The sequence below is a fragment of the Phaenicophaeus curvirostris genome, chromosome 9, assembly GCF_032191515.1.
Source record: "Phaenicophaeus curvirostris isolate KB17595 chromosome 9, BPBGC_Pcur_1.0, whole genome shotgun sequence".
NCBI classification, from domain to species: Eukaryota; Metazoa; Chordata; class Aves; order Cuculiformes; family Cuculidae; genus Phaenicophaeus; species Phaenicophaeus curvirostris.
In genome coordinates, this window is record NC_091400.1 from 20865170 (window position 1) to 20880885 (window position 15716).

Consider the following 15716-nt stretch of genomic DNA (forward strand, 5'->3'; position numbering starts at 1 on the left):
GAGGCAAAAGAAGCAAAATGAGACCTAATAAGGTCAGGAAGAAGCACATAAGTTGAATACAGAGATGCTTGATCATAAAATTAATGTCTGTATTATAACGCCTTTATGTAATAGGGATAGTCCAAATTGAGATTGGTTGAATTTAATTAGTTTTTTGTAACCTTCTGAGGGTTCAGCTTTGCAGCCTTAATCATATGCTTTTAATGCAGTTTGTGGAAGTGACTGTAAATGCTGCCGAAGCTCAACAGGCAGGTCCTGCATGCAGGTCTGATGTTTTCATTTAGAGTTTACCATTGCCCATGCCTAGGAGTTTAAATCTAGGCTTGCAGTTAAGCTTAAGATAAGGGACATCACTCAATATTTGGCATGTGACTGACTATGTTGAAAATCAAGAAAGAGAAACCTAGTAGCACCCATTAAAGCAACCATGAGAAAGCTGCATGAGAGAGAGGAGTGTGATGGACTTGATAGCACCTAGGACCCTTTCTGTAACATCGGAAAGAATTTTGGGGCCTCAGATCTTTGGGTGTTGATTAAATGTGTCTGTGCTTTTGCCTCTTTCGTGTTTGTCTTCAGTGGTGACTTGGATCAGTCTCGGATTATTAGGATAGGTCTGATCCTGCATAGCAAGCGGGCCTGAGAGAGCTCAGCTGTGGTATGGTGGCCTTGGTCCACAGGAGGACATATTAGTGGCTCCATCTTGTTTGTTCCCCTGACCCAAGGCCAAGGACTGTTGCCTGTTGGTGGGAATAATCCCCAGGAAATGGCCGTGCCTAAAATCCACACAGCTATGGGAAGACCCAGAGGTGATGTAGAAGCTGTGAAGAAGCTGCAGCTTTTTATACAGGAACTGTTTTGTCAGGAGTTTGACCTAGCGCGTACCATTGTGTAACTGTACTTGGTAGAGAATTAATGCTCCTCTGTGCTGGGGAGGACTTTGAGGCTCCCTGGAATACAATCTCACTCTGCTGTTCAAAGGAAACCAAGGAAGGCTCTGTGATTTCTTTCAGGACTTGCACAGGAGTTGCACAATTAACCATGTCTTTCTACTTTGGAATGACCCCACTAATTACCATACATTGAAAAGATGGATTGAGTGTCTTGGGAGAGCATTTTATATCAGCTGCTGTGTAGATGGCTAGGGGACGTTGAAGGTGACACTGTGGAAGTGGCACAATAATACCTTGCTCATGTGCCCAGGAGGCTGATGAGATGTAGAATCATGGAATCATTGAGGTTGGAAAAGACCTCTAAGATGAACCAGTCCAACTGTCAGTCCGTCCCTACTGTGCCTGCCAAGCCATGTCTGTAAGTGCCACATCTACATTTCTCCAGGGATGGAGACTCCAACACTGCCATGGGCAGCCTCTTTTAATGCTTCCCCACTCTTTCTGTTAATATATTTTTCTAATATCCAGTCTAAACTTGCCCTGCCACAACTTGAGGCCATTTCTTTTCATCCGGTCCCTTGTTACTTGGGAGAAGAGCCCAGCACCCACCTCATTACAACCTCCTTCGGGGGAGCTGCAGAGTGCCATGAGGTCTCGTGTCTGTCTTCTCTTCTTCAGACTAAACAATCCTAGTTCACAGCAGCAAGTAGCTGGGTGCAAAGTGTGTGTGAAGACACCCGAGGGATCCTTTCTCACCTCCATCCATAGAGCTGGATCCCTCTGAGGTGGGGGCAGATGTAGCTTCCCTTGCACAGAGCAATGTGCAGATCTTGGTGTCTGCTCCCCAACCCCATGTAACACTTGCTGCTCTGCCTGGATTCAAACGTGTCCATTGCTGTTCAGCAAATGTTCCATTTCTGCTGGTTGCAGCTGTGACTGCTCCTTCTGTCCTCCAGATCTTGACATGCAGCAGGCAACATCAATGCAGCCTTCTAGTAGTCAAATACAAAAATACATATTTTATAAAGAAATGAAGTAAGTATAGAGTTCCATGAGGAACAGCCTTTGTGAATTTAGCTGTTTTAGGGCAAAGGGCAAGACTGGCATGGTAAGTAATAATGCTTAAAAAAATGAGCCTTTTGGATCTCTCTATATATTCTCCTAAGTTTTGAGATTTTTCCCTTTTTTTTAATTTCACTTTTTTAGTAGTTAGTGTGAAGAGATGCATGTTTTACTTACCTTTAGATGTAAATTCCTAATGTTTGGGGGGGTGCTTTTTATTCGTTGATTGGTTTGTTTAGTTGGTTTGTTTTCATACTTTTAGCTGGAGTCCATTACTAGGCCATAACTGTAGGGACTCCTGTGGCTGTGCCACACAAGGTGACTTGTGGGGGTTTTGTGGGAGCCCATCCTTCCCACAGAGAACTTTTTTGTGGACTTGATTCAAACTCTTGGTGTTGTGAATGTACCAGTAGGTTTTACCTTGGGTGACAGACACACACCATGGTTTGTGCACGAGCAGTAGTGAGGTGCTACATTTACTTGTGACAGCAGCAATGACACTCTGTCATTACCTGCCTTCCACAAATCCAATTTCACAACGTCAAAAAGTTACTACTTTCACTCCCCAGCATAACCCATGTCACTACCCCAGCAAAGCTCAAAAGGTTGCTGTAAAAATGCCAAGTCTCTTGGTTGTTCAGTAGGTGAATAGGAACAAAAATATGAGCCTTTAAACTAAATAATATTTTTTTCCTTGTAGCTCAAGATCTGTTCAATCAATAATCTTTCTGCTAACTCGGGGGAGAATTTTAGTTGCCTCCATAAAATGTTTTAATTATTTAAAATCATAAAATACAAATAGGCACAATTTGCTTGGAACTCATTAGGGAAATATATGAATAAGAAGAAAAGATAATGTTTGCTTCTGCATTAATTTAAAGCAGTCTCTAAAATATGAAATCTAATCCTGCAAAGCAGTGACTTATCAGAGATGTTTACTTTTCCTATAATAGGAATAAATATTAAAGCAGCTAGTTACATGCTTATCCCTACAGTATTGCACCAAGGCAAAAAGAAGATAAATAACTTGTCTGAAATCCTGCATTAATTTCCCTCTTTTACAGGTTTTATGTTTGTTCATTTCCTTTTTGAAAACATTGCTTTTAAAATTGTTGTTATAAAACAGGGGACTTGGAAACCATGAGTAGCTGCAAATGCGTGAGAGCAATTTGTGTGTGATAAGAATTATGCAGAGGTAATACAGAGCCTTTCATCCCAGTGCAAATCCCTGGGCAGAGCTTGGAGCAGCAGCGGAGAACGGCACTGCCCTGGGGCAGAGCTTGGCAGGGCAGAGAGCAAAGCAACCCACGGGTGAGGAAACAAAAAAAACTTATTACCTTGAAGTTGCTCTGAAGAAACTTCATGCTCACTGTTACAGGAAATGCTCTTCTGCAGATCTTCAGTGTGCAAGCAGGGAAGAACCAGCTTTGCCATTCCCTGCTCAGCACTTCTTGTTTGAGATCTCATCAGAAATCCCTCCCTAAAAGACCCTTGCCATTTTTACCCACATTTTCATTCTGGGAAGGATGTGACAGTGCTGCTGCTGTGAAAATTAAATGAGTGGTAAAATCAAACATGCTGCAAACTACCCAGAGAGGAGGGAGATCTCTTGTGCATAGGGAGCTCCTGGGTTATCCAAATGTCTTGATGCACCTGCTGTTTGGGAGAAGAGATGGAGCTGCTCAGCACAGTTGTGTTCCTTGTGGTAGTGCGAGGGTGGTGCTGTTTCAGGAGATGAGTTAGGTAAAACCAAACTGTATTCACCCCAGCTAGTAGGGAGAAGGGCCTCTTAAAACAGCAATGACCTCTTGGCTTACTGTTCCTTGTTGTGGCCATTTTGGATGGATCTCTCTAAGTGACAAGGAGGACACGTCAGGGAAACAGCAAACTATGCCACTATACCATCACAAAGGAGGCAGCTTTAAGTTAATGGCATTTGCTGCTGTTGCCACCTGAATATCATCAAGACTGCAGTGCCTGAGACACAGCGTGTGCCTCGGGTCTGAGCTGCAAGGTTTCTGGGCATGTTGGAGCTGCTCCTGCTTCAAAGGAGAGGGCTGGATGAGGTTTATAGTCATGTTCCTTTCTCTGTATCCTCAGGGCTTTATCACAAAATGCTTGCTAATTGTCTTCCGTGAACAGCAATTCCCTGTGTGTTATGTTTCTAAATTTAAATAGCTTGAAATGGTGTCATGTGTTTACTAAGAAGGAGGGGTGGCCATGCCAGAGATTCAAACAAATGCCTCTGAGTTACGCTACACCCAGCAGCCCAGTTTTCCCTCAAGTAACAAGCAATAGGACAAGAGGAAGGGGCCTCAAGTTGCACCAGGGGAGGTTTAGATTGGATCTCAGGAAAAAATTTCTTCACTGAAAGGGTTGTTATGGAATTGGAAGAGGCTGCCCAGGTGGAGCCTCCATCCCTGGAAGGATTCAAAAAGCATGTAGACATGGTATGTCAGGACATGGTTTAGTAGGCACAGTGGTGTTGGGCTGATGATAGGACTGGATGGCCTTAGAGGTCTTTTCCACCCTCAGTGATTCTATGCTTCCTGCTTTGTCAACCACATGTCCTGGTGGGATCAAAAGCTGCAGGGTTAAAGATGCTGAAGTGAGCCTTGAACGTTCAGGAACCTCTGTGTCAACCCCTGGATGGAGAGTTGTTTCTTTTTTGGGGGGCAGCCATCTCTAGATTTCTGAGCATCCATCTGAGTCCTGAGCGCTTTCCATGCTGTAGATAATTCCAAGCTCTGGCTACCTTTCTGCTGGGTATGTCGGAGAGAGCCAGCACAAAGGGGGGATGTGGCAGCACTGCTGAGTGAGTGTTGTCAGCTCATTTAATTAGCTACTAGAAATGAAAAGTCTGCTCTGAAACAGCCTTCTGTTTCTTTCTCTGTCACCCACCCAAATATCACACCCCACTGTTTCTAATGTGACATTTTTGGAGCAGGGACTGAGGTACCCAACCAGCAGCTAGGATTACATGCTTTCATTCTCGTGGTGGTTCTAGGGGGTTACTGCACTAGGGAGTATTTTCTTTTTTTGTTGTTGTTTTTGTGCACTATTCATCAGCCTCATTTGCTTCTGAGCAAGTCCCAGCTGTATGTTTTTCACCTGTGTTGGCTTCTCTGGTGTCAACCTTTGCAACTCAGAGATGCCAGTGTTGTGATCAGGTTTGAGCAGCAGCTCTGCTCCCAGATCAGCTTCACTTCAGGGGTACAAAACCCTTTACAGTATGAGGAGTAGCTCAGGACAGTGCGTTACCTGGGAGGGGTGAGCAGGGCCATGAGCTCCCATACATGATCTCACCATGAGAGACAAGGACTTGTGCTGCTTTACCATGTGGCCCTCTTTTACCACCTACTGAAAGCCTGAATTCCCATTGTCCCCACAAATTCCCCAAAACTGATTCACTACTTGAATTAAACCATAATTATATATTACCTGTAGTCACTTTAAGGTAAGGTTGAAGGATTAAATGCAGTTAGTGGTGATGAATTCCAGGCATGCAGGACAGAAGCCTGAAGAGAAGGCCAGCCTCTGAGTAACTGCAAGATCAAGTGTAATGTATTCTAAATATTTGATTCAATTAAGCTTCCTTCTGCTCTTTGTTTCAGCTTACAGATGGCTCATCAATCTATAGTTTAGGGACACATTGCTATTCTTTCTAATGGTAATTACGTGATCAGGATGGAGACAGGTTTGATTAAATGCCCACGCTGTGCTCTGCATGTTTAAAATGGAGCAGAGGGGAAACGGGAGCTCACTGTGTGCAGCTTCAGACTTGGGTCTTCCTTGTGTGTAGGTGACTTTGCCAGCACCTACCATTCAAGGAACTGGAGTTTTTGAAGCTGGAACTGGATGATCTTTAAGGTCCCTCCTAACCCAAACCATTCTATGATTTTATGATTTTTTTTTTATCTGGTTTTGAACATTGCTAAACTGTTATTTGAGTTTCTTGCAAAAATCCTCCTGATGCTCACTAATTTTTGGCTCGGTCTTACTAATAGGATTCTTGCAACTTTGAAATTAGTAGTGAAACAGTTAGAGGTTAGCGATCAATCCTCCAGTGACCTCTGTGTGTTCGGGACATGGCATCACAGTATTTTTAGGCCAGGGTATATATTCTTGACAACTTGTAGGTCACTTGTGATTGTCATCCTAGAGCTTCTGAAAGCAGGAATATTTGAGAGGATGCTCCAGCTGTTGGGCGTCCCGTTTTGTGTTTGTAACCTTTACAATCTTTTGTTAATGCATATAGTGTCCGGAAGCTTTGCAAGCAAATATGTAATGATCTCCTATATTACTTTAGCCACTCCATCTGAGAACTGTTATAGTCATTAAGATTTTGATAAGGTGTAATTTTTTTTATGCAGATAAGAAAATTGAGGCATGCAGAGGTTTGAAGCTCTGAGCGTAAAACTGTGTACCCAAGAGAAGGAAGCTGGGCAAGCTTCATGTCCTATATAAAATCTTATTTAAGGGCTGTACAGACCTTGTCCTGGCCTTCTCCCAGACATGGATTTTACTTTACAGCAACTAGTCCTCAATTCAGCAAAGTACTTAAGCGTATCCTGACGTGCTCTGCTGAATCAGGGTTTTATGTGGAAGTGACAGAAATAGAACTGAGATCTCCTCCCTCACTCGTAGTTCCCCTCTGAAGCCATCGGGCAATACTTCCTTTATTACTCTCCCACTGCAATATTCTAACCCCAGTGCCTGAGACAAGTAGAGCTGTGCCCTGAACATCAGGCCCTCCTCAGAACCCATGCTCACAGCTGAAATCTCAAAAAACATGAGCCAAGTAGCCAGTTCTAAAAATTTTGACACTTCAAAACTTTGCTCCCTTGTGCCTTGAGTCATTCAAGTTCATTCTTTAAGCAAATGCAAAGATTCTCTTAGCTGCGATATCGCTTCCCTACAGGAGACAGCAAATCTAAGTGGCCTTTTTCCCCTCAGTGTACAGCAGCCAGGGGACCTTTGGTCTGTAACCATTGTTTCAGTTTCTTGTTTAATTAAGTTTATCCTGTAATAAGACTATCAGGCTGAAACAGAAAAAGCCCTAGATATTAATTACCATTTGTAATTCACCATGGAAAGAAGGCATTAGCATAATCTCTGGCGTAGTCTCTGCTTTCAGTAATTATGTGAATAGCCAGTATTGCATCCTCACACAATCATACTTTTCCTTCTGCAGGCTTGTCACCAGTGCTGTGTGCTTGCAGCTTTTTAGGAAACAAGCACCTAGCAAGCTGCTTCTTTGGTGGGCATGTGGGAGGGAGGAGAGTAAGGAGGAAGAACTATTTGGGTTTTCTTCTTGCCCACTTGCTCTTCCTATTTTGACCTGAAAAAAATCTACCCTGTCCTGTTATCTAGGTGAAAGAAATCCTGTCCTTGTATACAACTGTTTAAGGGAGGTCACATTTTTGGCAATCCTGTTTGTCTTTTGACAAGCTTTTAAAGACAACTTTGTTTTCTCTCCTGAAATGGTGTATATTTGAGGCTCCTTATGTAACACCCTTCATAAATTACCTGTGACTTTCAACATCATTAGTTTGAGAAGGCTAGCAGTTTCTTTAATGTCATGTACATTTAATTAAAAATCCACTTTTCTATTATGGCTTTTAACGTTAGTAAACTCCACTACTTCTCCTTTTTGATTATTCTGCTACTCTGTAGCCTCTTTTAGGGGAGAAAATGACTTTGTTGTATTGACTCTCTTGGAACTCGTTCATTTTACAGAGGGAGATTTTCTTTAACCACTGGCTTACAAGGACAACTTCATGAAAGTTAACTTGCTTTATTACAATTAAAATAAGAAACCATTGTAGATCTCAAAATAAGTCTCTGTTCTCAACTTAGCTGTCCTTAGGATCCTGCTGCTCTTAACGTCTGCTTTCCCAGGCTATGCTATCCAGTGCAGATACAGGTTAAATGACTATTTTTTGATACTGCTCCGCCTGCATTTTTCCTGATTACTTGATGCTGCTGATTGTTCCCCATGTGCAGGGCTTCCTCCAGTTACAGCTTGAATGCTAACGTGAGTCCATCCCCCATTGGAAGCATGCTGATATTGACTCGTGCATCTCTGAGAAGCTTCTCATTGAGGTGGTGGATGCTCTGGGTTTCAAAGTCATCCTTCCTTGGTTTTAGCACCTTTCCACTCCGAAGGACCTAATGAAAAAGGAAACAGCATGCATCTCATTGTTCCAATATGTTCCTTGGGCCACAAAGGTAGCTTTGGTAAAGGTCCTGCATATTTTCTAGAAACTGATTGTATTTATTGTGTGGCAGGTTTCTAGTGGCCTTTGGCATGGAGCCCTCATAAGCAGGTGGAATGGGGTGCCCACAGAATTAAAAAAAATTTAAAAAGTGTTTAAACATAGGTATTTTTAAAAGCTCCCATTTGTTCTTTGTTTCTACTAAGAGCTATTAATTGGTAACTTATTAGTAGTTACTGATGACAAGTGCTACCTTTGATCTTGGCTAAGAACTGTACACAGTGGAAAATGTGCTACAAGACAAATAGGAATACAGAGCATTCCTTGTGATGAATTACAGATTCTGTTATCACAGCCTGTTCATGTACTCACAGGTATTTAACACGTTACTTCTTACTTCCGTATAGTTTTACTCCTTGCATGTATTAGTGTTCCATACAGCTTGCTTTAGGAATTGATGTCAAATTTTAAGAGCCTCCATTATACAACACAAAACAAACATGCTGCAATTGACAACTGAGCTGTAGGTCAGAAATCATATTGCTACAATCCCACTGTGACTTTTATTCTTCTCCCAGAGGTAAAAGCAGTGCTCGTATGACTACAACTGTGGTACTTACATTATCAATAGCGATTATTCCCCCTTTCCTTACGAGGCGTAAGCATTTTTCATAGTACTCATTGTAGCTTTCTTTATCCGCATCAATGAAAGCAAAGTCAAAGGTTTCCGCTTCTCCACTGGCCAGTAGTTCATCTAGATGAGTGACAAAGAGAGCCATCACACCCTGGTTAATGCTGTGTTAGGAGGAAGTCATCCATTTCTGTCAAAGTTCTCATTAAATAACGTTATTGGTGCCTTGACCAGGCAGCCTATTCCTCTACAGCTAATTACTAGAAAAGCTTATCCCACAGAAACCAATCTAGTCATGATGTATGCCATAAAACACCCGTTTACCGAGTTCTGCCTGCTTGGAATTTTATGGAGGAGTTCTAAACCTGCAGGATACAGCTGTGACTGCTAAAAGTTACAGTCAAAACAAGGCAAGCAGTTTAAAACTGGATATGCTCTGCACCTTCAGCTAATTTTTAAGCTGACAGAGAACTGTTTTCTTAATGGGATGAGGGTTTTTCTCACATTTATGCTAAGCTCTCACTGACAATCAAGTTCCATGATACAGGTAAAAAACAAATTCTGTCAGAGATTTTTAACACACCAAAAGATTGCTGCAAGTATTCCCTCTCTGGCAAGTGGAATTTAGGTTTGAGGTCTCCTAAATGGGCTTCTTGAAGGGGAACTCAACTCATCCATTGCAGAGGTGCTGACTGGTGCCTTAGCAATGCTCTCAGCTACCCATCTCGCCTGCCCTCATGATCTGTCACCAGGGGATCTTTGTGTCTGAAGCACTGCTAGACACAGCTGCCCATCAGACGCCAAGGACAGGGCACCTAACAGCCTGCCAGTATTTGCCTCCTGAGAAAGGATGGAAGAATTGGTAGCAATACAAGGTGATGGATGGATCTGGATCTGTGTATCCATCAAACACCTATGCTGGAAACCTTCTTCTGCCTCCTACATTCCTAGCAAATCTCTTTCATTTTCAGAATATTTATTAGTACCCTCTCTGCCCTGCATCTCCCTTTTTCAGGAATAAGACAAGTAATTGGCTTTCTAATGTTTTTGACAGGCCCTAAATATGAACTTCTCTAGGCACAATTCAGCTGTTAGACTCTTAAGTTTTATACTGGCTTTTGTATTTTTTCTGCACTTCAACCCTTTCAGAAAACTTTTCCTGTCTGCAACAAAAAAATACTTGCTTACAGTAAACAATAGGAGAAATTGGGCTTTGTCTAATTGATCTCTTTTAATCAGCTTTCTCAGAAGCAGCTGACAATAGTACTTCACAGATTAAACTAGGCAGTGGACAGGACAGGTGACCAGCACAGAACAAGGATTTTCTTCCTCTCTGCTAGCACGAAGGAAAACTGAACTTAGGAAGCTGTGAAGTTCTCAGTTTGTTTGTTCACTGTGTTTGGTTAGGTTTTTTTTGTTTTGTTTTTTTTAATGTAAGAAGCTGTCTCACTATTAGCAAAGGGATCACATCCACAAGTATATTTAGTTCTAGATTTCATCATTATATCCATCTTCTATTTCTAAGGGAGGCAAAAATAACAGCATTTTTGGCTACTTACCAAGCGTTTGGACTGCTGGTTTAATCCGCAGGTCAACTTTATGCTCTACTCCTGCCTAGAATGAAAAAGAGCAAAGAATTGATGGAAGTGGTCAAGAAATCACCTGACAGGAGGTTGCACTAGGAGGTGATGTTGGTGTTCACATATTTTTCCTATTGTTTCTAAGTTTCAGATAGTACTTGTCTTTCCCAGTTGAACTGTTTCAGCCTCCTTGAATGACAGGAATGCTTCTGTATGAATGTGTAAGTCTAAGGCACCAAATCCCTTGACATGCAAATGCAGCTGCAACATATAACGGAAGAGATGCTACTTACCTCTTTCCACAGCGGCTTTCCAATTTTGGCATATTCCTCGTTTATATCACAGGCAATAACTCTGCCATTATCTGGCAGGACAAGGGCCATATTCAAGGTATTATAACCCGTGAAAACACCTGGGAAAATCGTAAGAGTCATTAACACTTAACGTATTGTAAACAGGGAACTACAGGGCTCCCTTTGGGAATAAAAACCCCAAAAGGGTCAAGGATGGCAATTTGGTAATAGACACAAAAGCTTTTCCAGTTCAATTTAATGTAATGGGGAGTTGAGAGTAATTTTTAATTTTAATCAATCTTTTAGCAAAGCTTAATGTTGGCTTTTTTTCCACAAATATCCTGGACAGACGGGACAGAGTCTGTTCCTGCCTCTGAGGGAACAGCCTTATTTAAAAGTGGAGCTAAATCCTGAGCCAAAGGCACTAGAGGAGCAGCAAACCACATTATAACAAGGGTATCCTAACAGCCAGGCCAAGAATGAAGATGGTGGGAACCCCTACCTGACTGCTCAGCATCAGCCTGGCCCTGGGACATCCTGCAAACACTGGTGCATTAAGGAAGGTGGATTGGATCATGGGCCTGTGCAGCAAAACACTTCCTTCTGGCAAGAAACTGATACAGGAAGGGAAGAACACACCCTGTTGGGCAACTGCTGTCTGACATTGGAGACCCAAGCAATCTGTTGAGCTTAATTTTACAGACTGCCTCTGAGCTGGTAAGACATCCATGGTGATGCCAGACTTACTGAATGCACAGACTATCAAAGTGGTAAGTACGTGCAAATCAGATGCTATTTTTCATGCTGTAGTGTGCTCACCTAATTGATGCAACAGGGATGCTGTGCCTTGCTGCATTTAGATAATTTAAGTAAATATGGCTGTATCTGGAGAAGCACAGCCAACTTTATTCTGCTACAGGGAGGACAAAGTGACACTCTTACCTATTTCAATAACTTTCTTGGCCTTAATCAGTCTGACCAAATTTGCCATGAGCTGAGCCTCGTCACAGGACACCATCATTCTACCGCAGGGAAGATCAGCAGTGAGCTAGAAAGGGGTAAAAAATAACACGTCACAACAAACAACCCCCAAAGCTTCCAAAACAATATTCTAGGGAAAGAAAACCCAGAGAAATCCCAGGGAAAACAGATACTCCCACCGTTCTCTTTTTGGATGGCTTTGTCCTCCATCTAGGAGCTAGAAACTGGTCTGAATTGAACAATAACTAAGGAGGGCGGGGTGTGTGTGATATGCAGTGGCTAATCACTAAAAGCAGTGACATGTCCTGATGTTACCATGGTTGCAGCAAACACAACAATAGCTATAACTGGTTAAGAACCAGTGAGGAACCTTGGCTGTTAGAGTCCTTTATTTCTGTGTATTTACATAAATGGATGCGTCTTTTTGTTTTAAATTATACATTTTGTATTTGTGCCCTTATTCCTCCAATGGTGTTGGATGTTTTTATGAACTGCAAGGTTAAAGTCTGTTGCCAAAGGTCATACTGCACTGTTCTAGCTACACAGATCAATGTGTAGTCAGAGCACAGAGCTGGAGAAGCTGTGCCCATGCCAGGGTGGGAGCAGCAGGAGAAGCAAGGCAGTATAGTGGAAAAGACAGCCCTCCCATTTCCCTTGTTCCTCTAGGGCTCATTCCAACCAACCAGCTCCAGTAATTAACATTTAATTCCTTTTACACAGGGGTAGTTTGTCTCACTTGAAACGACTCAGTTCTGAGTCAGGAGGTCTGTTCTGAGCTGGAGAACATCACTTCCCTGAGCTATAGTTTTCCTATATGCTAACTAAAAGGAACAGAAGTCATCTGTTCACACTAAAATCAAGCACAGTCCAAGCACACATGCTTGGGAGCCATGGATAAAAAGACATGCCTAAACCACACAATAGTACTATTAAATACTTATTTGGGCAGTCAAGAACATTGAAGAGTCAGGGCAATACCAGTTTAAAATAAATTCTCGTGTATGTTTTAGGATTTAATAGATTGGACAACTTTGTGTTGGTTCTCTTGTGTAGGAAGAATATCCAAAGGAAGTGGATTTAACCTGGATTTCCTCTGGATCAGATACCATCAAGAAGTATAACTATGCATACAGAGTAGTCTCTAAGGACTGGAAATTCTGAGAAGTGCAAGGAGTGAGAAAAGGAACAGGATTCAGGCTTTCTTTCCAACAGTAAGTAGGATTTTGGTCTCCTCCTCAAGGTTTACTGGGTTATAAAACTAGCAGAGAAACCTTAAAGGGCTGGGAACGTCCTTAGGAATACCCATAAGGAACTGACAGCCATACAGCTGAGGGTGCCTGTAGTCCCTCCTGGATGATCTAGTAATTTTGTGCACTGCCACCCAGGACTGTGCAAACAAGATCAAGGAATGGATGTCACAAAGAGTCCAGCAGTTCAGGACGAAGTGTGGGCAATAGCAAAATGTCCTAGTGGAGCACTAAACAGAAAACTTGTGTTGAGGGATAAAATACTGACCAGTCGCAACTTCTTTAGAATCGGGTGTTCCCGCAAAGAGTGATCCAGTATGTACTGCCAGAGAGGACTGCTTTTCCCCATAATAGTTTTGGATGATTTGGGTGTCCCAAAAACTAAAGAAGGGCATCTTTTACCTACAGAGAGATAAGGAATAATATCTTTTTGTCAGTTACTGCCTGCTTAAATAAACCAAGCGATTCAGTGTTACTAAAGGTTCAAAAGTTCTTGGCTCTGAAAAATCCAGTGAAAAAGAAACATGCAGTGTAGCTGGGGAGCTCTTTTTTTTTTCTATCTTTCCCCCCCCCTTCTTTTTAAACTGTAAGATGTCCAAGCAATGAGCAAACATAAGGCGAGAGGCATGACCGAGGCATGCTATTTTCTTCATCTGAGGACCTTGTTTTGCAGACGGATGGAGGCTGCTGGTCTTTAGGGCCATCAGCTGATGCATCTTCTCAAACCCTTTGTCGTAATGACTGTCTCCTGCCCTTGAGCCAGGGGAAATCTGGCACTGCTCAATGGCTTCTTCAGCACAAAACCAATATGCAAAAACATAGGTTCTGAAAGCCTGTCTACTAAAAGACAGAATCGATCACAGAATCATAGAATGGTCTGGGTTGGAAGGGATCTTAAAGCCCATCCAGTTCCAATCCCCTGCCACGGGTAGGGACACCTCCCACTGGATCAGGTTACTCCAAGCCCCATCCAAACTGGCCTTGAACACCTCCAGGGATAGGGCAGCCACGACTTCCCTGGGAAACCTATGCCAGTGCCTCCTCACCTTCACATGAAAATATTTCTTCTAAGATCTCATCTCTTTCAGTTGAAAACTGTTCCCTCTTGTCCTGTCCCTTCACTCCCTAATCAAGAGCCCCTCCCCAGCTTTCCTGGAGCCCCTTTCAATACTGGAAGCTGCTCTAAGGTCTCTGCAGAGCCTTCTCCTCTCCAGGCTGAACAACCCCAACTCTCTCAGCCCATCCTCATATGGGAAGGGCTTCAGCACTCTGATCATCTCTGTATCTTCCTCCGGACTCACTCCAACAGATCCACGCCCTTCCTGTGCTGAGGGCTCCAGAACTGAACGCAGGGCTTCAGGTGAAGTCTTATGAGAGCAGAGGGGCAGAAATCCCCTCCCTTGCTCTGCTGGCTACACTTCTGATGCAGCCCAGGACACAGTTGGCTTTCTGGCCTATGAGCACACTTTGCTGGCTCATGTCGAGCTTCCCATCCACCAGCACCCAAAGTCCTTCTCCTCAGGGCTGCTCCCAATCCATTCTCCGCCCAGCCTGTAATTGTGCTTGGGATTGCCATGAGCCAAGCATGCAGGACTTTGCATCTCCTGATAGCTGTTTGCTATTAAACCCCATCTTATTTCAAGTTTTTTACTTATTTTCTGTTAATGGCTCTCTTTTACAGATTATATGGAGGAGTGGATGATTGTGGCAATTCCCTGGAGCCAAAGGGTAAGAACAAACCCAACCCCAGACTCCATTCCTGCCTGACCCAGGGCCTGAGCTTCCCCTGGGCCCGAGGAATGAAAGCGAAACCGTTTCTAGGATAAAGCTGTGACCAGGACATCACACAGCTTTTCCTGGCTGCCCAGATGACTGTGTCCCCACCCTTGTTGGGATCCTGGCCCAGGAGTACCTGGATTACCAGAAGGGGTGATACAAGAAGTAGCTGCTATTACAGAAAGTGGAAAATTTTTATTTAAGCTAAAGTAGAGTTAAGTTTCACCTAAGTAACTCTATTTTTTCTACAAGTTAGACAGAACATTCTTACAGCATGGTTTTTTAATAGCATGTTTTCATTCAAAGTGTTTTTCCAGACCTGTTCCTTCTTTGGTGATGATCATGTCCTGTGCTCAGTGTGATGTGAGCTGAGCAGAGGTGTTTTCTATGATCACCTCTGTCTGCTGCCTTTCGCCATCTCCAGTGTGAGGTCAGACAGAGCTGGAGCCAAAGCTCCAAATTAGCAAGAGATTTGACAGTTGTGAAGCTCACAATGACATTAAAACCAGTAACATAAACACATAAAACTTCAGGGAAAACTTACACACGTGTATGAGCGGGGAATCCGCTGTGTCCCAGCTCTTGTCTGGCTGCACACGGAGATCGCTGCCTCGTGTGCCCAGCTCCGACAGAAGCTCCATGAGGAGTCTCGGAGGGTCGCTTTGCGGGCACTTTCGGCCCCCGCATCCCCGGCTCTGCCCCCCCGCTCACCTGCCAGCACCCCGGTGGCGAAGGCTACCCCCAGCATCGCCGTCCCGACGGCCACTTCTTTGGGCACGCTGAAAAGAGGCATCTCGGCCCCTTCCACCTCCTCTCCTTCCTCCGCCTGGCTGGGAGGCTCCGGCCAGCCTCCTCCTCCCGGCGGGGCGGCCCCGTCCCGCTGTCTCCACCTCTTTCTCCTCCTCTTATTCTTTTTCCTCTTCCTCCTTCCTTCTCCTTCCTCCTTCTCTCCTCCTCCTTGACAAGCCTAAGAAGAGCAGGTGCAAGGTCTTGCACCTGGGTTGGGGCTGGGAAATGAAGGAGTTGAGAGCAGCCCAG

General features: G+C 43.6%; 2 protein-coding genes across 2 annotated transcripts in view; both read right to left on the reverse strand.

Annotated features, from left to right (window-relative positions):
• LOC138723935 (dual specificity protein phosphatase 13B-like) overlaps positions 1-14835 on the reverse strand; it is a 105596-nt gene extending 90761 nt beyond the window's left edge. Inside the window, exon 1 of the mRNA XM_069863473.1 lies at positions 14824-14835. The gene's annotated coding sequence lies outside the window, so the exon portion shown is untranslated. The remainder of the gene's footprint in view (positions 1-14823) is intronic.
• Positions 7734-15516, reverse strand: COMTD1 (catechol-O-methyltransferase domain containing 1). The gene is made up of 7 exons (XM_069863470.1): positions 15390-15516; positions 13171-13304; positions 11617-11722; positions 10675-10793; positions 10361-10415; positions 8791-8924; positions 7734-8123 (listed from the first exon to the last, which is right to left on the reverse strand). The coding sequence occupies exons 1-7, from the start codon at positions 15469-15471 to the stop codon at positions 7971-7973; spliced, it is 783 nt and encodes a 260-aa protein (XP_069719571.1). The 5' UTR covers positions 15472-15516; the 3' UTR covers positions 7734-7970.
• Between the last annotated feature and the right edge of the window lie 200 nt (positions 15517-15716).